Source organism: Lepisosteus oculatus, chromosome 21 (genome assembly GCF_040954835.1).
Source record: "Lepisosteus oculatus isolate fLepOcu1 chromosome 21, fLepOcu1.hap2, whole genome shotgun sequence".
NCBI classification, from domain to species: Eukaryota; Metazoa; Chordata; class Actinopteri; order Semionotiformes; family Lepisosteidae; genus Lepisosteus; species Lepisosteus oculatus.
In genome coordinates this window covers 206,718-232,615 of record NC_090716.1, presented here as the reverse complement: position 1 = coordinate 232,615, position 25,898 = coordinate 206,718, and the positions used below count along the sequence as shown (strand labels likewise).

At 47.9% G+C, this 25,898-nt stretch overlaps 1 protein-coding gene across 1 annotated transcript; it reads left to right on the top strand.

Moving 5' to 3' along the window:
• Positions 1–830: 830 nt before the first annotated feature.
• On the top strand, positions 831–25,442 carry slc25a22a (solute carrier family 25 member 22a). The gene is made up of 10 exons (XM_069181529.1): positions 831–1,074; positions 9,939–10,076; positions 10,156–10,281; positions 11,900–11,955; positions 12,538–12,628; positions 15,237–15,355; positions 17,435–17,594; positions 21,993–22,144; positions 22,586–22,661; positions 23,439–25,442. The coding sequence occupies exons 2-10, from the start codon at positions 10,057–10,059 to the stop codon at positions 23,590–23,592; spliced, it is 954 nt and encodes a 317-aa protein (XP_069037630.1). The 5' UTR covers positions 831–1,074; positions 9,939–10,056; the 3' UTR covers positions 23,593–25,442.
• The last annotated feature ends 456 nt before the right edge of the window (positions 25,443–25,898 follow it).

Here is a 25,898-nt window from a genome sequence, read left to right as displayed (position 1 = left end):
ACTGTCAATAACTGACTGATAGCCCTCTATACACACTCCCACAGTCTGCACACACATACTCACACAACACACACACTCCCACAACACACACACTCCCACAGTCTGCACACACATACTCCCACAACACACACACTCCCACAGTCTGCACACACACTCCCACAACACACACACTCCCACAGTCTGCACACACACACTCCCACAACACACACACTCCCACAGTCTGCACACACACACTCCCACAACACACACACTCCCACAGTCTGCACACACACACTCCCACAACACACACGACACACACACTCCCACAGTCTGCACACACATACTCCCACGACACACACACTCCCACAGTCTGCACACACACACTCCCACGACACACACACTCCCACAGTCTGCACACACACACTCCCACAACACACACACTCCCACAGTCTGCACACACATACTAACACAACACACACACTCCCACAGTCTGCACACAGATACTAACACAACACACGTACACTCCAAAGATCTGCACAAACACATACACACTCCCACAGTCTGCACACACACATACACAACACACACACACTTCCACAGTCTGCACACACACATACACAACCCACACACTCCCACAGATCTGCACACACATATTCACACACACTCCAACAGTCTGCACACACACACACACTTACACAACACACACACTCCCACAGATCTGCAAGAACACAACACGCAGACACACTCCCACAGACCTACACAGACTCAGACAGATGTACACTCACAAACAGAGCACACACTTCCAGGCGCACAGTCACAGTCTGCCCTCCTGTTTTTTTCCGGCTGTGCCGCTGCAGTGGCCGCAGTTGACCGCCGGGCGTCGCGATTCGCGGTAAGACTGTGATCCTAACACCCCCCCTCCTTCCCTTCTGTTCTCTTTCTCCTTCTGTTCTCTTTCTCTGCACAGGGACACACCGGCGCTGCTTCGCCGTCAGCCTGTCGCACCGGAGAGAGGAGGCAGAACCGAGACCAGAGAGACCGCTGACGACTCGCTACCGGCCCACGCACCCGGCTTGCGGATGATCGGAGGAGACGGTGAGGGCAAGATCGTTAGGACCATCGTCTATTTACCGTGTGCGCCTCCCTACCCTTAACCTGTGTCAGTATACAAGGTGGATTATTTATGCGCTTGTCTCCATACAAATGTGTCAGACTGCGATCGGGGGTCTGCGGGACAGCGGCTGCCGGTCAGCCGGCCGGAGATGCGGGACAGCGGCGGACGCACGGAGCTCAGCTGTGCACAGCGCAGCCTGTCAGCCGGTCCGCCCGCTGCCGACTCGCACAGACAGCCAGCGAGAGTGCTTAGCAACCGGCAGAGTCGAGTGTGTCCGAGTGTGATCTGTCGGAGAGACTGTGTGTGTGTGATCCGTCGGTCAGAAAGTGCGTGTGAGAGATCTGTAGGGGTGAGTGTGTGTGAGCGATCTGTATGATCTGTGTGCTGGTGTGATCAGCTGGAGAGACAGTGTGTGTGAGTGGGAGTGATCTGCCTGAGGAGCTGGCTCTCTTCCTCTCCGTGTTTCTCCCACGGGGTCGGCGGCTCCATTATACAGACTCTCCCGAACCGCTATCTGCCGGGGTGAGCGGTGGGTCCTGAGCCGCCTTTTCTCTCCCCATCTCGCTGTCCCTCACTCGGGCTGGGCTGTGTGAGAGAGGGCGGGTCGGTGAAGGTGTCTGGACACGCGTGTGCACACGGAGAGGGCAGTGAACCCCAGATCAGCCGCTGCGCGCACCGAGGTGCTTGTCGACAGATTTAAACGAGACGTACGACCCCGAGAGCGAGGTGGCTGCCAAGTTAAAGCTTTCTTATATCATTATTATTATTATTATTATTATTATTATTATTATTATTATTATTATTATTATAGAATATGAACGAGCTGCCTTGTCTGAATGTGTGCGCTCATATATTGGTCTGGGAATTGAAAAACACTGCTACTCACAGCACTTACAGATGCACATTTTCTCTCTCTCCTTTGGCTCTCATATATTTCGAAATATTGGGCAGTTCCTGTCTCTATAAATAAAAAACACTGACACTGTACTTTCTCTCTATTGTCCAGCACAGCAGGGACTTTAGTTTGTCAGTGTGTCAGGTGCTACATAAGACACTGTCGGTCACTCACTGCGTCGGTGTGTCAGTCAGTTACTGAATCAGTGTGTCAGTCAGTTACTGAATCAGTATGTCAGTCAGATACTGTGTCACAGTGTGTCTGTGTGTCAGTCCAGTTGCTGTGTCAGTGTGTCAGTCGGTTGCTGTGTCACTGTGTCAGTGAGTCAGTCACTGTGTCAATTACTGTGTCAATCACTGTCAGTTACAGGACAGGAGATCACATACTGGGCTGCCAGTTCAGCTGAGTTCCCTCCTCCCTCTCCCAGTAGGATTGGGACCCGTTGTGATTCTGGCAGGTGTGGGAACTCTGTGATTAGATCTGTAAATATAGGGAAGAATGTTTCTCTAATCCCAGAGTATCTGTCAGTGCAGTAGGAAGTGCACCTATGTCTCTATTTCTCCCCGCTGGCAGTGGGAGCACAGCCTGTCCTCTCTGGGCAGCCAGGTCTGCCTGTGTCCAGTCTCTATGGCCAGGCTGTGGTCACTGTGAATTTCTGATTTCTTCATTTCAGTCTGTGTTTGTGTTCCAGTGGGTGAGGTAGAGTTCTCCCTCCCTCTTTCCTTTCTTTTCTCTCTGCCCTGGTTCAGGTGCTTCTCCCTGTTTCAGAGATCAGGTGTCTGAAATCACTGAGTCCATTGTGTCTCTTTCATTCTCCAGGGACGTTTCACAATAGCTCAGTGAGATGTGCAGCACAGTGTCAGACTGTTCTCTTTCCTTTGTGCTGGTCTGTTTCCCAAGGTGATGGGGTAGAGAAGAGAGCAGTGTGACCTCTGGCCTCATCCCCTGCCTGCAAGCTTGTTTTCTCCTGAGAAAAACATGAACCACACAAAACAGCGACAGCTCAGAGCAGACAGGAGAGAGCAGCTCCTGATACATACAGGCTGTAGATGTGATCATCGCGGTTCCGTGTGGGCTCATGCCCTCCGGTCTCTGGCATAACGCAACAGAGAACCAGCCGCATGAGCTAAATGAGACCTCCCTCAGCCTAGGCAGCTGAGGTCCCTGCTACGCACAGGGAGGGCGATGATGTTTACTGTGTCCGAACTAGCTCCGCTACATAGACAGGGCTCGACCCAAGCAGTCCTTGCCTGCTCTGTCTGCTGCTGTGGGTGTTGCATTATTGTTAACGTCAGGCTGAGTCTGCGTTATTCAGAAACATAAAATGAGTTTAAATATATAAGATATTGGTTAGTTAATAACCTAGTCCAGTCTGCCTCTGTATGGCTTCAATAAACAGTGAATATTACACTATCCAATCCAGTTATTGTCAGTCCAGTCTGGTCTGCAGCTGTGGCTTCAGTGAACAATCCAGTGGTGCTGATCCAGTCCGGGTTGTTATGAATCCAGTCCAGTGTGCAGCTGTGTGACCTCAGATCTCTCCCCACCATCTGGACACATGGAGCTGTGTAGTGAAGCCCCTCCCCATGGAGCCCGGAGAACCAATCAGGTTGCAGCATTCTGTGCCACCTACCCTGGCAGGGACTTTGAACAGAATCATAGAGGAAGAGAGTCTGAGAAACCTGAGAGGCAAGAGAGGGTGAATCCTGAGGACAGAGTGAGAGAGAGAGTGCAATCTCTGATCTCTCCTCAGCAGTGTGCGCAGTCTCTTGTGGTGTGCGCCCCTGAGCAGTGTCTGATCTCTCCTCAGCAGTGTGCAACCCTGAGCAGTGTCTGATCTCTCCTCAGAAGTGTGCGCAGTCTCTCAGGGTGTGCGCCCCTGAGCAGTATCTGATCTCTCCTCAGCAGTGTGCGCAGTCTCGGGGTGTGCGCCCCTGAGCAGTTTCTGATCTCTCCTCAGGAGTGTGCGCAGTCTCTCGGGGTGTGCACCCCTGGGCAGTGTCTGATCTCTCCTCAACAGTGTGCGCAGTCTCTCGGGATGTGCGCCCCTGAGCAGTATCTGATCTCTCCTCAGCAGTGTGCGCAGTCTCGGGATGTGCGCCCCTGAGCAGTCTCTGATCTCTCCTCAGGAGTGTGCGCAGTCTCTCGGGATGTGCGCCCCTGGGCAGTGTCTGATCTCTCCTCAGCAGTGAGCGACCCTGAGCAGTGTCTGATCTCTCCTCAGCAGTGTGCGACCCTGAGCAGTCTCTGATATCTCCTCAGCAGTGTCTGTTCAGTGTTCAGTCAATGTATGTGGGGTGTGTCAGGGCTGAAGCAGGCTGTTATCTATCACACAAAGGTCAGGCAATCCTTGGCTGATAGGAATGTGCAGACAGCACACCAGGTGCACGGTGCTGACACAGGATGTAGGCACACTTAACACATATATCAGGGGCACAGGTCTTCCACACAGACACAGGTTGGTGCCACTGATGTACTTGAGCTGAACTGTACTGTGTTTAAGCGTAGACATTTGTTTATTTGGGGGCGTAACATATACAGTATATATAAACTCCAGGTGAACGGTGTGTACTGTGTATATACTCCAGGTGTACAGTGAGTACAGTGTATATACTCCAGGTGTATGATATATGCGGTACAGTATGTATACTCCAGGTGCACAGGGAGTATAGTGTATATACTCTAGGTGTATGATATATATAGTATATTAACCTCAGGTGTACAATGTATGCTGTATATATTTCAGGTCTGCAGTGTGTGCTGTGTAAATGCTCTGAGTGTCTGTTATACACAGAATGTACGCTCCAGGTGTGCAGTATGTTCGGAATGCATACTCTAGCTGTACGTGTGGAAAGTATTTATACTCCAGGTGAAGAGAGGGAGGTCTTGTCAGTAGCTTCCTTGTGGCCTGTTATTAGATGGAGGCTGTTTGTTATCCAAGGTGATTACAGCCATAATCCCAGTGATGGTAGGGGAATATTAAGCCGGGAGCAGCAATCCCACTCTTCCCGGAAAGGCTGTATGCTGTATACTAATCTATTTATAGCCAGCCTGAACCAGTAGCTTTATCAGTTTTCGACTTTGACTTTACAGCAAGATCTCTGTGTCACCTTTCCCAAGATCAGTGAGATTGTACTGAAGGACAAAGAGCAGAGAGAGGGAGAGGAGAGAGGAGAGGAGAGAGGGTGGAGAGAGGGAGATGGATAGAGGAGAGAGGAGAGAGAAGGACTATCAGCTCATCTGGGAGTTTTGACCTACAGTAGCAGTGAAGGAGAAGACACTTAGGGCTTTCTACACAATAAGATTAAACAATATGTCACATCAACCCAGCAACAAGAATCTGGCTCCAAATATCTGAAAGTGTAATCCAACCCATTGCCCTATACGGCAGTGAAGTGTGGGGTCCCCTCACAGACCAGGATTACACTCAATGGGACAAACACCCCACAGAAACTCTTAACAATGGGTGCAGGGCCGAATTAGGCCAATAACCACTATAAATAAAAATACAGAAGAGAGTTTTAAAGTATTGGGTACACCTAAAAAGCAGCCACCAAAACTCCTACCACCACAATGCCCTGCTGAGCCAAGAGCTGAGCCCAAAACAGAGCCCCCTGAGCCAGCTGGTCCTGAGGCTCACTGACCTGAGCCACACCGACACTAACCAGCATCAGGACAGCACTGCTAGAGCACCACAACTCAGACTCAACCATATCACAGCACAGATCAAACAGCAATATCTCACACACTGGGACACAAACACAACATAAACTGGAATGCTACAGAACCCTAAATAGACAATACACACTAGCCAAATATTTGACCAACCTAAGTAAAAGCAAAAAGAAACAGAACCTGATGAAGTACAGGCTCAGTGACCACAGACTGGCCATAGAAACTGGGCGACACAGGCAGAACTGGCTGCCCAGAGAGGACAGGCCACTGCCAGCTGGGAGAAATAGAGACAGAAGTACACTTCCTACTGCACTGTGACAGATACTCTGGGATTAGAGAAACATTCTTCCCTAAATTCAGAAATCTAATCCCAGAGTTCCCACACCTGCCAGAATCACAACGGCTACCAATCCTTGAACTGGCAGCCCAGTATGTGATCTCCTGTCACAGCCTGAGAAACAGACAGTGAGCTTGTCTCTCAATATTAATAATAATAATAATAATAATAATAATAATAATAATAATAATAATACAGTGTGTGATCTCCTGTCCCAGCCTGAGGAACAGACAGTGAGATTGTCTCTCAATAATAATAATACAGTGTGTGATCTCCTGTCCCAGCCTGAGGAACAGTGAGCCTGTCTCTCAAAAATAATAATACAGTGTGTGATCTCCTGTCCCAGCCTGAGGAACAGACAGTGAGCCTGTCTCTAAATAATAATAATACAGTGTGTGATCTCCAGGCCCAGCCTGAGGAACAGACAGTGAGCCTGTCTCTCAATAATAATAATAATACAGTGTGTGATCTCCTGTCCCAGCCTGAGGAACAGACAGTGAGCCTGTCTCTCAATAATAATAATACAGTGTGTGATCTCCTGTCCCAGCCTGAGGAACAGTGAGCCTGTCTCTCAATAATAATAATAATACAGTGTGTGATCTCCTGTCACAGCCTGAGGAACAGACAGTGAGCCTGTCTCTCAATAATAATAATACAGTGTGTGATCTCCTGTCCCAGCCTGAGGAACAGTGAGCCTGTCTCTCAAAAATAATAATACAGTGTGTGATCTCCTGTCCCAGCCTGAGGAACAGACAGTGAGCCTGTCTCTCAATAATAATAATACAGTGTGTGATCTCCAGACCCAGCCTGAGGAACAGACAGTGAGCCTGTCTCTCAATAATAATAATAATACAGTGTGTGATCTCCTGTCCCAGCCTGAGGAACAGACAGTGAGCCTGTCTCTCAATAATAATAAAACAGTGTGTGATCTCCTGTCCCAGCCTGAGGAACAGTGAGCCTGTCTCTCAATAATAATAATACAGTGTGTGATCTCCTGTCACAGCCTGAGGAACAGACAGTGAGATTGTCTCTCAATAATAATAATACAGTGTGTGATCTCCTGTCCCAGCCTGAGGAACAGTGAGCCTGTCTCTCAATAATAATAATACAGTGTGTGATCTCCTGTCACAGCCTGAGGAACAGACAGTGAGATTGTCTCTCAATAATAATAATACAGTGTGTGATCTCCAGGCCCAGCCTGAGGAACAGACAGTGAGCCTGTCTCTCAATAATAATAATAATACAGTGTGTGATCTCCTGTCCCAGCCTGAGGAACAGTGAGCCTGTCTCTCAAAAATAATAATACAGTGTGTGATCTCCTGTCCCAGCCTGAGGAACAGACAGTGAGCCTGTCTCGCAATAATAATAATACAGTGTGTGATCTCCAGGCCCAGCCTGAGGAACAGACAGTGAGCCTGTCTCTCAATAATAATAATAATACAGTGTGTGATCTCCTATCCCAGCCTGAGGAACAGACAGTGAGCCTGTCTCTCAATAATAATAATACAGTGTGTGATCTCCTGTCCCAGCCTGAGGAACAGACAGTGAGCCTGTCTCTCAATAATAATAATACAGTGTGTGATCTCCTGTCACAGGCTGAGGAACAGACAGTGAGCCTGTCTCTCAATAATAATAATACAGTGTGTGATCTCCTGTCCCAGCCTGAGGAACAGACAGTGAGCCTGTCTCTCAATAATAATAATACAGTGTGTGATCTCCTGTCCCAGCCTGAGGAACAGTGAGCCTGTCTCTCAATAATAATAATAATACAGTGTGTGATCTCCTGTCACAGCCTGAGGAACAGACAGTGAGCCTGTCTCTCAATAATAATAATACAGTGTGTGATCTCCTGTCCCAGCCTGAGGAACAGTGAGCCTGTCTCTCAAAAATAATAATACAGTGTGTGATCTCCTGTCCCAGCCTGAGGAACAGACAGTGAGCCTGTCTCTCAATAATAATAATACAGTGTGTGATCTCCAGACCCAGCCTGAGGAACAGACAGTGAGCCTGTCTCTCAATAATAATAATAATACAGTGTGTGATCTCCTGTCCCAGCCTGAGGAACAGACAGTGAGCCTGTCTCTCAATAATAATAAAACAGTGTGTGATCTCCTGTCCCAGCCTGAGGAACAGTGAGCCTGTCTCTCAATAATAATAATACAGTGTGTGATCTCCTGTCACAGCCTGAGGAACAGACAGTGAGATTGTCTCTCAATAATAATAATACAGTGTGTGATCTCCTGTCCCAGCCTGAGGAACAGTGAGCCTGTCTCTCAATAATAATAATACAGTGTGTGATCTCCTGTCACAGCCTGAGGAACAGACAGTGAGATTGTCTCTCAATAATAATAATACAGTGTGTGATCTCCAGGCCCAGCCTGAGGAACAGACAGTGAGCCTGTCTCTCAATAATAATAATAATACAGTGTGTGATCTCCTGTCCCAGCCTGAGGAACAGTGAGCCTGTCTCTCAAAAATAATAATACAGTGTGTGATCTCCTGTCCCAGCCTGAGGAACAGACAGTGAGCCTGTCTCTCAATAATAATAATACAGTGTGTGATCTCCAGGCCCAGCCTGAGGAACAGACAGTGAGCCTGTCTCTCAATAATAATAATAATACAGTGTGTGATCTCCTATCCCAGCCTGAGGAACAGACAGTGAGCCTGTCTCTCAATAATAATAATACAGTGTGTGATCTCCTGTCACAGGCTGAGGAACAGACAGTGAGCCTGTCTCTCAATAATAATAATACAGTGTGTGAACTCCTGTCCCAGCCTGAGGAACAGACAGTGAGCCTGTCTCTCAATAATAATAATACAGTGTGTGATCTCCTGTCCCAGCCTGAGGAACAGACAGTGAGCCTGTCTCTCAATAATAATAATACAGTGTGTGATCTCCTGTCACAGCCTGAGGAACAGTGAGTCTGTCTCTCAATCTCTCTCTTTCCTAGCGTTAATCCCGCATCAGCAGGGTCCGCTTGTCGGCACACCAGTCACCATTTGGTGGTTTGAACCAAATCTTTGAGCTGACGTTGCCATTAAATGCGACCGAGAAATACTCCAACCAGCGCGTTGCTCTGCCTGCGGAGTGGAAAAGGGGGGGGGTGGAGAACAAAGTAATGAAGCCAATTCATAGAGGGGGATTATTAGGAGGCCATGACTGGTAAGGGCCAATGGGAAATTTGTCCAGGACGCTGGGGTTACACCCCTACTCTTTTCGAGAAACACCCTGGGATTTTTAATGACCACAGAGAGTCAGGACCTCGGTTTTACGTCTCATCCGAAGGACAGCGCCTGTTTACAGTATAGTGTCCCAGTCACTATACTGGGGCATTAGGACCCACATGGACCACAGGGTGAGCGCCCCCTGCTGGCCCCACTCACACCTCTTCCAGCAGCAACCTTAGTTTTTCCCAGGAGTCTCCCATCCAGGTACTGACCAGGCTCACACCTGCTGAGCTCCAGTGGGCTGCCAGTTGTGAGTTGCAGTTGCACTGGCCAGCAGATATGGCTGCTGGCCAGTGAGTCTGTCTCTCAATGAAGCTCCATATTTGTATGTGAATGTATTATGCTGTGCCTATATTGTGTTTGTAGAACAAATGTCTGTAGAACTTATATCAATTGTATAGGCTTTGGCAACACTGATTTATTCAATTGGCCATGCCAATGAAGTATCTTGAATTGAATCAAATTGAATCAAGTTGGAGAGAGGGGAGAGGAGAGGACCATACTGTGCTCTACTGTACTGTGCTTATAATAATATCCTAAGGAGCTGTGTCAGGTTACAAGGCAGTGTTCTGGTTTGCTACACTGCGAATATTAAACGGAACGGCTGTGTGCTCTGCTGTGCTATGCGGACTGTACTACCAGATTACCAGTTTGAACTCAGGGTCTGGGTCTAGGCACAGTCTGAACAGGTTCTGATTTCTCTCTTACAGCCCGCCAAGAGGACCTGGAGACACTCAGACAGTAACACGCCAATCCAGCAGAAACCTTGAGTTCCTCAAACAGGCAGGAGGGCAGTGAGTTTGTGCCCTGTGCTCTGGTGTCTAGCAAATGGCTGATAAACAGATCAGGTAAGTGACTCTGGGGAGGGGTGGGGCTGGTCTTGGGTCCAGGAGCTCAGCTGTGATGTTGTCTCTTTCTTTTCCTCAGTTTGCCTGCGAAGCTGATCAATGGTGGGATTGCCGGGCTGATTGGGGTCACCTGTGTGTTTCCCATTGATCTGGCCAAGACCAGGCTGCAGAACCAGCAGAATGGGTCCCGCCTGTACTCCAGCATGTTCGTATGACCCAGCCAGACACTGTACTGCACTACTTACTGTACACTGCCCTGTACTACACTTGACTTCTGCACACTGCACTGTACTACACTACTGTACACTGCACAGTACACCACTACTGTACACTGCACTGTACTACACTGGACTACTGCACACTGCACTGTACTACACTACTGTACACTGCCCTGTACTACACTGGACTACTGCACACTACACTGTCCTACACTACTGTACACTGCCCTGTACTACACTGGACTACTGCACACTGCACTGTACTACACTACTGTACACTGCCCTGTACTACACTGGACTACTGTACACCTCACTGTATTACACTACTGTACACTGCACTGTACTGCATACTGCCTTGTACTACAGTACTGCACACTACACTGTACTACACCGTACACTGCCCTGTACTACACTGGACTACTACACACTGCACTGTATTACACTACTGTACACTGCCCTGTACTGCACCATACTGCACTACTGTACACTGCCCTGAACTACACTGGACTACTGCACACTGCACTGTACTGCACACTGCACTACTGCACACTGCACTGTACTGCACTACTGCGCACTGCACTGCACTGTACAACACTACTGCACAACTGCACTGTATTGCATAACTGTACACTGTACTGTACTACACTGGACTACTGCACACTGCACTGAACTGCACTACTGCACACTGCACTGTACTGTACTACTGTACTGCACACTGCACTGAACTACAATACTGCACTCTGTACTGAACTGCCCTGCACTGTACAACACTACCGCACTCTGTACTACACTGGACTACTGCACACTGCACTGTATTACACTACTGTACACTGCACTGTATTACACTACCGTACACTGCACTACTCCACTGTACTGTACACTGCCCTGTACTACACTGGATTACTGCACACTGCACTGAACTGCACAACTGCACAGTGCCCTGTACTACACTGAACTACTGCACACTGCCCTGTACTACACTGGACTACTGCACACTGCACTGTACAACACTACTGCACTCTGCACTACACTGGAGTATTGCACACTGCACTGTACTGCACTGGACTAATGCACACTACACTGTACAACACTACTGCACTCTTCACTACGCTGGAGTACTGCACACTGCACTGTACTGCCCTGGAGTACTCCACACTGCACTGTACTACACTACTGCACTCTGCACTACGCTGGAGTACTGCACACTGCACTGTACTGCACTGGAGTACTGCACACTGCACTGTACTACACTACTGCACTCTGCACTACGCTGGAGTACTGCACACTGCGCTGTACTGCACTGGAGTACTCCACACTGCACTGTACTACACTACTGCACTCTGCACTACGCTGGAGTACTGCACACTGCGCTGTACTGCACTGGAGTACTCCACACTGCACTGTACTACACTACTGCACTCTGCACTACGCTGGAGTACTGCACACTGCACTGTACTGCACTGGAGTACTCCACACTGCACTGTACTTCACTACTGCACTCTGCACTACACTGGAGTACTGCATACTGTACTGTGTTGCACTGTCCTACACTGGGATACTGCACAGTGTACACTAACTCTGACTTGTATGCCTGTGTGCTCTCAGGTCTGACTGCCTCTTCAAGACGATCCGGTCTGAAGGATACTTCGGGATGTACAGAGGTAGGACACACTGGGGTGTGCAAATGGTGCTTGGGCTGGAGGATGTGAAGCAGACAGGATAAAGGCACTATTCTGTATGACAATGAACGGCAGTGATAGTCAAGTCAGGCTTGAAAGCAGAAGTTACTATGGGGAAGTACATACTGGGAACAGCAGATGCTTCTTTACACAAAGGGTTGTGGGAGTTTGGAAGAAGCTGCCCAGCCCTGTTGTTTTCATACCCTGGTTTCTCTCAAACGACAGCTTGAGGACCAGTCAGACACTACCGAGCAAACAAGCTTCTGGGCTGGATAGCCTTCTCCCGACTCACAGCTTTCTTTCACAGGGAGTTTCACAGGGAGTTGAAGGTAACTCCTAAAGTAACTCTCAAAACTCAAACTGCAGTTTTCAGGACTGGACTTGGGGCTCTGCGTTGGGTCACTACGCATCCTTGCAGCACACTCTGCTGGGGTGTCCTGTCGAAACCAGACACCCCACTTACAGTTTTGGGGTCCCCCAAGGCTCTCACTGTGCTGCTGGGGCTCCAGTCTTTATTACACGTTGAGAAGCTCTGACTGAGACACTCTCTGCCCCCCCTCTCAGGTGCCGCAGTGAACCTCACACTGGTGACCCCAGAAAAAGCCATCAAACTGGCCGCTAACGACTTCTTCCGGCACTGGCTCTCCAGGGATGGGTGAGACCAATCGACAGACTGCCGCTGACCGACCGATGTCGTCCTGATGTGGAGGAAATTGTGACCTTTAACCTCTGGAGCCCTCCTTGTTGTCTGGAGCACAGACATGCCCCCTGGGTCTACCTCTGGGTGTTGCCATGGAAACTAAAAGGTTCCAGCTGAATTATAGATGAGACCAGAGTGTTAATAATTAACTGGGGGTGGCTCAGTTAAGCCTGGGTGACCTTGTCAATATCTGCAGAGATTCTGGATGTTTCCTTGGAATCTCCTCTGTTCACAGACTGGAGGGGCTCATCCCAGGTACAGCTTTGCAAATTTAAGAGCTGCTCAGGGCTACTGGGGGCTCTCTGAGCTTCAGGGTAAAATAATAAATAAAGGATTTGAAAGAGCAGTTGCCCCACAGCCCCAGCTAGCCTGCAGGGGGTAGTCTGTCTGAGGAGCTGGAGGCCTTTCTTCACGAGAGGCAGGAACCTGGCTGAGCATCATGTGTCCTGGTCTGACCTGAGTCAGTGCTCTCTGTGTGTGTCTCTCCCTCTCTCTGTGTGTGTGTGCCTCTCTCTCTCTCTGTGTGTGTCTCTCCCTCTCTCTGTGTGTGTGCCTCTCTCACTCTGTGTGTCTCTCCCAATTCAATTCAATTCAATTCAAGGTGCTTTATTAGCATGACTGATGGGTACAATCAGTGTTGCCAAAGCAAATAAAAATAAGAAAACCAACAAGAAACGAAACAAAAAATAAAAATAACATGAAATCTACAGACATATTACAGACATTTACAACAAAGACATATCATAAAATATTTACATACAGTATACTGTAAACAGCTTGAGCATTATTGGGAAACAGACTCACTGTTCCTCAGGGTGTGACAGGAGATCACATACTGGGCTGCCAGTTCAACTGAGTTCCCTCCTCCCTCTCCCAGTAGGATTGGGACCCGTTGTGATTCTGGCAGGTGTGGGAACTCTGGGACTAGATTTCTGAATTTAGGGAAGAATGTTTCTCTAATCACAGAATATGTGTCAGTGCAGTAGGATATCTGTTACAGGGCAACCTCTCTCTCGCTCTCTGTGTGTGTACCTCTCTCTTGGTCTGTGTGTTTGTGCCTCTGTGTGTGTGCGTGTGCGTGTGTGTGCGTGCGTGTGCCTCTCTCTCACTCTGTGTGTATTCTGCCTCTCTCTTACTGTGTCTCTGTCAATTCAATGTTCAATTCTAGATGCTTTATTGGCATGACTAACGAATAAATCAATGTTGCCAAAGGAAATACAAATACAATTAACATAAAATCTACAGACATTTACAATATAGACACATCACAATACATTCACATACAAATATGGAGCATTATTGAGAGACAGGCTCACTGTTCCTCAGGCTGGGACAGGAGATCACACACAGTATTATTATTATTGAGAGACAGGCTTGCTGTTCCTCGGTCTGTGACAGGAGATCACAGGAAGGAAATGCATCTCTATTTCTCCCCGCTGGCAGTGGGAGCACAGCCTGTCCTCTCTGGGCTGCCAGGTCTGCCTGTGTCCAGTCTCTATCACTGTTACTTATGTTGGTCAAATATTCGGCTAGTGTGTATTGTCTGTTAAGGGTCCTGTAGCATTCCAGTTGGGCTCAGCTCTTGGCTCAGAAGGGCTTTGCAGTGTTAGGAGTTTTGGTTGCTACGTTTTTAGGTTGTGCCAATACTTTATTACTCTCTTCTGTATATTGATTAGTAAAGGGTATTGGCCAAATTTGGCCCTAATTCTGACTCTCTCTCTCTGTGTCTCTGTCTCTCTCTGTGTGTCTATGTCTCTCTCTCTCTGTGTCTCCATCTATCTCTCTCTCTCTCTGTGTCTCTGTCTCTCCCTCTGTGTGTCTCTGTCTCTCCCTCTGTGTGTCTCTGTCTCTCTCTGTGTGTCTCTGTCTCTCTGTGTGTGTCTCTGTCTCTCTCTGTGTGTGTCTCTCTCTCTCTGTGTGTCTCTCTGTCACTCTGTGTGTCTCTCTGTCTCTCTCTCTGTCTCTCTCTCTCTCTCTCTCTCTCTCTCTGTGTGTGTGTCTCTCTGTCACTCTGTGTGTCTCTCTGTCAATTCAATTCAATTCAAGGTGCTTTATTAGCATGACCGATGGGTACAATCAGTGTTGCCAAAGCAAATAAAAATAATAAAATTAACATAGAACAAAACAAAAATAGAAGTAAAATAAAATCTACAGACGTTACAGACATTTACAACAAAGACATATTATAAAATACTGACATATACTGTAGGCAGCTGGAGCATTATTGGGAGACGGACTCACTGTTCCTCAGGCTGTGACAGGAGATCACATACTGGGCTGCCAGATCAACTGAGTTCCCTCCTCCCTCTCCCAGTAGGATTGGGACCTGTTGTGGTTTTGGCAGGTGTGGGAACTCTGGGATTAGATTTCTGAATTTCGGGAAGAATGTTTCTCTAATCCCAGAGTATCTGTCACAGTGCAGTAGGAAGTGCACCTCTGTCTCTATTTCTCCCCGCTGGCAGTGGGAGCACAGCCTGTCCTCTCTGGGCAGCCAGGTCTGCCTGTGTCGCCCAGTTTCTATGGCCTCTCTGTCACTCTGTGTGTCTCTGTCTCTCTCTCTCAGGCAGCAGCTCACTCTGCCCAGAGAGATGCTGGCTGGCTGTGGGGCTGGGACCTGTCAGGTGATTGTGACCACGCCCATGGAGATGCTGAAGATCCAGCTGCAAGACGCGGGGAGGATCGGTGAGTGAGGGGTGGGGGGTTACAGGCCGAGCTCTCACTTTCAAAGCTACTCCTGGGGTTCACCCTGTCACAGCCTGAGGGACACACAGTGAGGATAGGCACCCATGTACCTCTGGGGTACACCCTGTCACAGCCTGAGGGACACACAGTGAGGATCAGCACCCACGTACCCCTGGGGTTCATCCTGTTACAGCCTGAGGGACACACAGTGAGGATCGGCACACAGGTACCCCTGGGGTTCACCCTGTCAAAGCCTGAGGGACACACAGTGAGGATCGGCATCCAGGTACCCCTGGGGTTCACTCTGTCACAGCCTGAGGGACACACAGAGAGGATCGGCACACAGGTACCCCTGGGGGTCGAGGGAGAGAGAGATGACGTCGACTTTTTGAGTGCAGGAGCAGCTCCATGCAGAGACAGAGTCCTGGTGCCCTCTGGCGGCCAGCGCCGGAACTGCGCTTTATTGGCTGGCAGAACGCAGATGGAGGATAATTCTGCTCCGTGAAGCTGCCCCCCTACAGACAGCACGAACGATGAAACTCACGTCATTTGTTAGTGCTGCGTTTGTGCCGTTGAAAGTAACTTCCAAGCTGCTTTGGTTTCCGAAATATAGCGAGATATGGATATTACTTCTTCAGATTTTTTTAAAGGACACGGCTACGAAATTGAGACGTGCCAGTTACAGCCTCTTTGTAAGGACATGCAGTTGCTTGCTAATGTTCACCTTTTAAGGTTGCATCCACAACTCTTCTGATTTGGGTTTGATACTGATGATAATTTTAATTTTCCTGTTCACACAAACGCACAGAAGATACTGGTATTAAAAGCAAAACCAACCACCACCCCCCACCAGGGCACATGGTGAGACACAACTGCGGAATTGTTACTCTTGCACCAGTGACAGTATAGCGCTTGAACTTGGCAGACGGGGTCACTGGAGGTCAAAGTCACTGCGCATAGTCACATGATCACCCGAAAAAAAGGCGCTATATTTCGGGAACGATAGAAGCTGGGAAGTGACTTTCAACGGCACAAATGCAGCATGAATGAATGAGGTGGTTTTCTTAGTTTGTGCTGTCTGTAGGGGGGCCACCTTCACGGAGCTGGAAAATTCACTTCAGTTCACTTCAAGCCTACTACTCCTGTGGGGAAATGTGTTTTAAGCCTCATTCCATCAGCAACACAACCAGGAAGACAAACATTCCCAACAGTACAATAGTGTTACAGTGAGAGAGGTTTTGCGGTGGGGATGAGTCTGTTAGTTTCAACTGAGCACAGAGGAGAAGAGTGTAAATTCACAGTGGAGGGGTGAGACACACTCCGTCATGATCTTTGCCTTCTTATAACCTTTTGTTTGTACAGGAATTGGAGTTGATTTGATTTGCCCTGGTTATGTTGCTACCTATTGTTACATATTTTCCCAACCTGTTACAATTAACCGTACTGATGTTTCCAAACATGACAGCTTGTTAAGACACTTTCAATAAATGACTGAAAAGGGGTGTTAAAATAGTTCTCTCTACACTGAAATGGATGGGTTTTCTAAGAAAAACTGAGTCTAAGTTGACCTTTTTCATAAATAGTGTCACAACAACTGTACTGTCTTAGGTTTTTGTCATTGTCCTTGACTATTTCTACAGACTGACCATTAATTACAGTAGATTTGAAGGTGTTGCATTTTTCATAAAATCATTGAGCAGTTCCTTTGTTTTCACTAACTTCAACATAACTTCTGGGAGAACTCATCACTGCATGTAGTAAAATCATTTAGCAAGGCCCTTTAATAAGCTGACCAGGGCTCTTCCTGAGGTCTGTGTGTTTGCTCTTCCAGCTGTTAGGGTACAGAATGTACAGTATGGTGAAGACACAGCCCTCGGGTGATCCAGTGGAAGTGTAGTGAATGTCAGATAACCAGCTCCCCAATCTGACCTGGTGAGACCTGTCTGTGTAGAAGTAGAGGAACCATCTCATCGAGTTACTGTGAGAGTTTCCGTTCCAGCAGTGCTGGTTGTCTTGGGCAGGTTTGACAGACTGGCTGTGTGTGAACTAACCTGTCTCTCTAATGTTGCTGAATGGCAGCGGCTCAGAGGAAGATGATGGCCCAGACTGCCAGCTCCACCCCTGGGGGGACCGTTGCTACGGAGACAAAATCGCCTACAGCCATGCAGATCACACGGGATCTCCTGCGGAGCAAAGGAATCGCCGGCCTGTACAAGGGGCTGGGAGCCACACTGCTCAGGTATAATACACAGTGAATATCACACACTGCTCAGCTATAATACACAGTGAATATCACACACTGCTCAGCTATAATACACAGTGAATATCACACACTGCTCAGGTATAATACACAGTGAATATCACACACTGCTCAGCTATAATACACAGTGAATATCACACACTGCTCAGGTATAATACACAGTGAATATCACACACTGCTCAGGTATAATACACAGTGAATATCACACACTGCTCAGCTATAATACACAGTGAATATCACACACTGCTCAGGTAAAATACACAGTGAATATCACACACTGCTCAGGTATAATACACAGTGAATCTCACACACTGCTCAGGTATAATACACAGTGAATATCACACACTGCTCAGGTAAAATACACAGTGAATCTCACACACTGCTCAGGTATAATACACAGTGAATATCACACACTGCTCAGGTATAATACACAGTGAATCTCACACACTGCTCAGCTATAATACACAGTGAATATCACACACTGCTCAGGTATAATACACAGTGAATCTCACACACTGCTCAGGTATAATACACAGTGAATATCACACACTGCTCAGGTAAAATACACAGTGAATCTCACACACTGCTCAGGTATAATACACAGTGAATATCACACACTGCTCAGGTATAATACACAGTGAATCTCACACACTGCTCAGGTATAATACACAGTGAATATCACACACTGCTCAGGTATAATACACAGTGAATATCACACACTGCTCAGCTATAATACACAGTGAATATCACAGAGTGCTCAGGTATAATACACAGTGAATCTCACACACTGCTCAGGTATAATACACAGTGAATATCACACACTGCTCAGCTATAATACACAGTGAATATCACACACTGCTCAGGTATAATACACAGTGAATATCATACACTGCTCAGGTATAATACACAGTGAATATCACACACTGCTCAGCTATAATACACAGTGAATATCACACACTGCTCAGGTATAATACACAGTGAATATCACACACTGCTCAGCTATAATACACAGTGAATATCACACACTGCTCAGCTATAATACACAGTGAATCTCACACACTGCTCAGGTATAATACACAGTGAATATCATACACTGCTCAGGTATAATACACAGTGAATCTCACACACTGCTCAGGTATAATACACAGTGAATCTCACACACTGCTCAGGTATAATACACAGTGAATCTCACACACTGCTCAGGTATAATACACAGTGAATATCACACACTGCTCAGGTATAATACACAGTGAATATCACACACTGCTCAGCTATAATACACAGTGAATATCACAGAGTGCTCAGGTATAATACACAGTGAATCTCACACACTGCTCAGGTATAATACACAGTGAATATCACACACTGCTCAGCTATAATACACAGTGAATATCACACACTGCTCAGGTATAATACACAGTGAATATCATACACTGCTCAGGTATAATACACAGTGAATATCACACACTGCTCAGCTATAATACACAGTGAATATCACACACTGCTCAGGTATAATACACAGTGAATATCACACACTGCTCAGCTATAATACACAGTGAATATCACACACTGCTCAGCTATAATACACAGTGAATATCACACACTGCTCAGCTATAATACACAGTGAATCTCACACACTGCTCAGGTATAATACACAGTGAATATCATACACTGCTCAGGTATAATACACAGTGAATCTCACACACTGCTCAGGTATAATACACAGTGAATATCACACACTGCTCAGGTATAATACACAGTGAATCTCACACACTGCTCAGGTATAATACACAGTGAATATCACACACTGCTCAGCTATAATACACAGTGAATATCACAGAGTGCTCAGGTATAATACACAGTGAATCTCACACACTGCTCAGGTATAATACACAGTGAATATCACACACTGCTCAGCTATAATACACAGTGAATATCACACACTGCTCAGGTATAATACACAGTGAATATCATACACTGCTCAGGTATAATACACAGTGAATATCACACACTGCTCAGCTATAATACACAGTGAATATCACACACTGCTCAGGTATAATACACAGTGAATATCACACACTGCTCAGCTATAATACACAGTGAATATCACACACTGCTCAGGTATAATACACAGTGAATATCACACACTGCTCAGGTATAATACACAGTGAATATCACACACTGCTCAGGTATAATACACAGTGAATATCACACACTGCTCAGGTATAATACACAGTGAATATCACACACTGCTCAGCTATAATACACAGTGAATATCACACACTGCTCAGGTATAATACACAGTGAATATCACACACTGCTCAGGTATAATACACAGTGAATATCACACACTGCTCAGCTATAATACACAGTGAATATCACACACTGCTCAGGTAAAATACACAGTGAATATCACACACTGCTCAGGTATAATACACAGTGAATATCACACACTGCTCAGGTATAATACACAGTGAATATCACACACTGCTCAGGTATAATACACAGTGAATCTCACACACTGCTCAGGTATAATACACAGTGAATCTCACACACTGCTCAGGTATAATACACAGTGAATCTCACACACTGCTCAGGTATAATACACAGTGAATATCACACACTGCTCAGCTATAATACACAGTGAATATCACACACTGCTCAGGTATAATACACAGTTAATATCACACACTGCTCAGGTATAATACACAGTGAATATCACACACTGCTCAGGTAAAATACACAGTGAATATCACACACTGCTCATCTATAATACACAGTGAATATCACACACTGCTCAGGTATAATACACAGTGAATATCACACACTGCTCAGGTATAATACACAGTGAATATCACACACTGCTCAGGTATAATACACAGTGAATATCACACACTGCTCAGCTATAATACACAGTGAATATCACACACTGCTCAGGTATAATACACAGTGAATATCACACACTGCTCAGGTATAATACACAGTGAATATCACACACTGCTCAGCTATAATACACAGTGAATATCACACACTGCTCAGGTAAAATACACAGTGAATATCACACACTGCTCAGGTATAATACACAGTGAATATCACACACTGCTCAGGTATAATACACAGTGAATATCACACACTGCTCAGCTATAATACACAGTGAATATCACACACTGCTCAGGTATAATACACAGTGAATATCACACACTGCTCATCTATAATACACAGTGAATATCACACACTGCTCAGCTATAATACACAGTGAATATCACACACTGCTCAGGTATAATACACAGTGAATATCACACACTGCTCAGCTATAATACACAGTGAATATCACACACTGCTCAGGTATAATACACAGTGAATATCACACACTGCTCAGGTATAATACACAGTGAATATCACACACTGCTCAGGTATAATACACAGTGAATATCACACACTGCTCAGGTATAATACACAGTGAATATCACACACTGCTCAGCTATAATACACAGTGAATATCACACACTGCTCAGGTATAATACACAGTGAATATCACACACTGCTCAGGTATAATACACAGTGAATATCACACACTGCTCAGGTATAATACACAGTGAATCTCACACACTGCTCAGGTATAATACACAGTGAATATCACACACTGCTCAGGTATAATACACAGTGAATATCACACACTGCTCAGGTATAATACACAGTGAATATCACACACTGCTCAGCTATAATACACAGTGAATATCACACACTGCTCAGGTATAATACACAGTGAATCTCACACACTGCTCAGGTATAATACACAGTGAATCTCACACACTGCTCAGGTATAATACACAGTGAATATCACACACTGCTCAGCTATAATACACAGTGAATATCACACACTGCTCAGGTATAATACACAGTTAATATCACACACTGCTCAGGTATAATACACAGTGAATATCACACACTGCTCAGGTAAAATACACAGTGAATATCACACACTGCTCAGGTATAATACACAGTGAATATCACACACTGCTCAGGTATAATACACAGTGAATCTCACACACTGCTCAGGTATAATACACAGTGAATATCACACACTGCTCAGGTATAATACACAGTGAATATCACACACTGCTCAGGTATAATACACAGTGAATATCACACACTGCTCAGGTATAATACACAGTGAATCTCACACACTGCTCAGGTATAATACACAGTGAATATCACAGAGTGCTCAGGTATAATACACAGTGAATATCACACACTGCTCAGGTATAATACACAGTGAATATCACACACTGCTCAGGTATAATACACAGTGAATATCACACACTGCTCAGCTATAATACACAGTGAATATCTGCTCTGCTTGTGCCTCTGTCCCAGGGATGTGCCGTTCTCCATCATCTACTTCCCACTCTTCGCCAACCTGAACAAGCTTGGCCAGCGGGAGGGGGGGGGCTCCCCCTTCTACGTGTCGTTTGCAGCTGGTTGTGTGGCTGGGAGCACTGCGGCTGTGGCCGTCAACCCCTGCGATGGTGGGTCGCTGGAGACACTGGGACACAGTGGGAGAGGACAATGGGATACATGGGGATAAAGAGGGAAAGGACACTGGGAGACAGAGGGAGGGGACACTGGGAGACAGAGGGAGAGGACACTGGGATACAGAGGGAGAGGACACTAGGAGACAGAGGGAGAGGACACTAGGAGACAGAGGGAGAGGACACTAGGAGACAGAGGGAGAGGACACTGGGAGACAGAGGGAGAGTACACTGGGAGACAGAGGGAGAGTACACTGGGAGACAGAGGGAGGGGACACTGGGAGACAGAGGGAGAGGACACTGGGAGACAGAGGGAGAGGACACTGGGAGACAGAGGGAGAGGGGGACACAGGAGCTAAGGGACTGGAAGACAGCGAGAGCCAGTGGAATATTGTAGTGTATGTTGTAACACAGAGGAGGTGTTTCTGTGTGTTTCAGTGATAAAGACCAGGCTGCAGTCTCTCCAGAGAGGGGCACATGAGGACACATACAGTGGAGTGACTGACTGCATCAGGTAACAATACCACACAACTACACAACCGGTGTGCTTGTAAAACACAAAACAGCTGCTTAGCTCAAATGTAAAACATCACAACTACAGCTAGAACAAGGCAGCGTGGAGACACACAGCTCCTACTCAGCGTCTCTGTCTGCACCGGGGACAGTGTTGGGCACTTCTGCGCTGTGAGCTTGAGCTGTCTCTGTCTGCCTCTGTGCTTGTCTGTCTGTGTGCCAGACTGTCACTCTGCATGGGTCTGACTGTCTGTCTCTCTTCTTGTCTGTCTGCGTGCCTGTCTGTCTCTCTGCATGGGTCTGCCTGTCTGTCTCTCTGCTTGTCTGTCTGTCTGTCTCTCCTTGTCTGTCTGCCTGACTGTCTGTCTCTCTCCTTGCCTGTCTGCCTGCCTATCTGTCTCTCTGCTTGTGTCTGTGTGCCTCTCTGTCTCTCTCCTTGCCTGTCTGCCTGCCTATCTGTCTCTCTGCTTGTGTCTGTGTGCCTGTCTGTCTCTCTCCTTGCCTGCCTGTCTGCCCGACCGGCTCTCTGCTTGTCTGTCTGTTTGCCTGTCTCTCTGCTCGTGACTGTCTGTCTGACTGTCTCTCTCCTTGCCCGTCTGCCTGCCTGTCTGCCTGTCTGTCTCTCCTTGCCTGTCTGTCTGATTATCTCCCTCACTGTCTGTCTCCCTGTCTGTCTCTCTCCTTGCCCGTCTGCCTGTCTGTCTCCCTGCCTGTCTCTCCTTGCCTGTCTGCCTGTCTCTCTGCCTGGGTCTGTCTGACTGCCTGTCTGTGCCCACAGGAAGATCCTGCAGCGTGAAGGTCCCCTTGCCTTCCTGAAGGGGGCATACTGTCGTGCTCTGGTTATCGCCCCCCTCTTCGGCATCGCCCAGGTCATCTACTTCCTGGGGGTTGGGGAGTTCCTGCTCAGCCATCTTCCGCGTCGGCAGGAATAACCAGCTACCAGCATGCACTGCTGCAGCACCCACCCCCAGCCCCCGGCCCCCAGAGCCCAGCGATCGGGGTCACACAGAGCCCCCAGCGATCGGGGTCACACAGAGCGCCCAGCTATCGGGGTCACACAGAGCGCCCAGTGATCGGGGCACACAGAGCCCCCCACGGGGCTAGTGGCTGGCTGGCTCTGATGGCCGTCTGAGATCGGGGTCACACAGAGCCCCCCACAGGGCCAGTGGCTGGCTGGCTCTGATGGCCGTCCGAGATTGGGGTCACACAGAGCCCCCCACAGGGCCAGTGGCTGAAGTGCTCGCAGACACTGCAGGCTTTCACTTTTCCTGAAGTTCATTTCAGTTTTATAATTATGACAACATTTTAGAAAAATCTGTTTTTAGTTTTTGTCTGCGTTGATTTGCCGGGGTGTCTTTGTCACTATGTGCATCTCTGTTTTGGAGATTCTGTCCACCTTACTGTCTGTCCACCTGCCTGTCTGTCCATCTGTCTGTCTGTCCACCTGCCTGCCCATCACAGATCTGTCCCTGAGTGTGTCTGCTCGTCCTGTGTGCACACACCTGTCTTTTAGTGATTATGTTTTTATACTTGAACGCTGATTTGCACAAGAGGGGTGTGGGAGAGCTTGTGCCGGTGTGCCTGTCCAGAACCGGACAGCCAGGCCTCAGTTCTCACGGGTCACCCCTACAGCCCGCGCACGATGTGACATCCGACCTCGAGCCTGCCCGAGCAGCTCTGATTGGCTGACCCACACCCATTTCGCAGAGATCCCAAGTTAATCATCCAAAACAGGCCATCAGTCCAAGGGACACGCCCACACTTTGAGCCCAGACCCTGACCTCTGTGTGACCCCAGCAGAGGGTTCTGGGATTGCTCTGCACATTCCACCCCTGACCTGCCCCAGTGGACATCTCCTGACTGTAGTGGTTTGAGCCCGTCCAATGTCAATTTTGAGGAGTGTGTGTGTGTGTGAACCTCCTCCAGCCCAGGATGGGTCAATAACAGGACCCTGATGACATCACAGGAAACGGGTGGTTCCACAGCACAGTACAAGGGTGTTGACATCTGCGATGGTTCGAGGGAAAACTTGGCTATATCTCCATCCTTATACTGTCTCATAATGTCCTACAGCATGTAGTGTGTTTGGCTAACAGACGTAAGAAACCTTGATCTAGGTGATATATGATAATTGACATACTAACGCATTGGCTTGAGGTTAGAAAATGAACACGGATCAACTGAAAGGACCAGCAGTAATCGCAGGCGTATGGCACTCAGCTGACAGAGTGTGAAACTCTCCTCTGGGCCGGAGGATGCCTGTACCTTCTCCCCCGGCTCCGTGGCCAGCTCGCCTCGCTGTCCTGAGCCTGTCCAGCTGTCTCCGGCCTGTCCTTCCCCTTCCTGGACACAGCGGCGGGGAGAGAGCTGCTCGCTGGCCTCTGCTGTGCTGCTCGTGAGGAAGTTGGCGTCTCCCTGCCAGACCCACGGCCAGACCGCAGCGCTCACCTGCCTGCTGTGGAGCTCCAGCTGTCGAGACCCTGCTGTACACTGACAGCTTTGTGAACAAGACAGCGCCCTCTAGGGTAAGAGAGCTGTCATAGCGGTCCTGGGCTGGAGTTGGACACCTTTACATTGATACACACATTGTCAGTGTGTGTTAGTGTGTGTATATCAGTGTTTGTGTGTGTCTGTGAGTGTGTCAGTGTGTATGAGTGTGTGTGTGTTTCAGTGAGTGTGTCAGTGTGTGTGTATCAGTGTGTTTCAGTGTGTATTTGTGTAAGTGGGGGCTGCACTAGCTGTGCTGTAGATGTTTCTCTCAATAAAGAGCTGTTGTTCTGCACCTTTGGCTCGGTGTAGTTTCTCCTGTGGGTGGGCAGGGCCTTTGTTGGGTCAGACTGCTTTAAAACAGGTCTACTGCGGTGCTGGCCTTCTTACCAAGAGGGTCCCGGGTTCGAGAGGGGACAGTGAGGACCTTCCTGAGAGCTGACACCAGACTGGACGATGATGCTAGTGTCAGAGTAGAGAAAGAGGGGTCCCCCTGTCAGAGCAGAGAGAGAGGGGGGTCCCCCTGTCAGAGCAGAGAGAGATTGAGGGGTCTCCCTGTTAGAGTAGAGAGTGTGAGGGGTCCCCCTGTCAGAGCAGAGAGAGTGAGGGATCCCCTGTCAGAGCAGAGAGAGATTGAGGGGTCCCCCTGTCAGAGCAGAGAGAGTCAGGGGTCCCCTGTCAGAGCAGAGAGAGATTGAGGGGTCTCCCTGTTAGAGTAGAGAGTGTGAGGGGTCCCCCTGTCAGAGCAGAG

Coding starts and splice junctions, on each gene's coding strand:
- slc25a22a (XM_069181529.1), top strand. CDS start 10,057: ATGGCTGATAAACAGATCAG. Junction 11,956..12,537: donor ATACTTCGGGATGTACAGAG/GTAGGACACACT, acceptor CCCCCCTCTCAG/GTGCCGCAGTGAACCTCACA. Junction 22,662..23,438: donor GGAGTGACTGACTGCATCAG/GTAACAATACCA, acceptor CTGTGCCCACAG/GAAGATCCTGCAGCGTGAAG.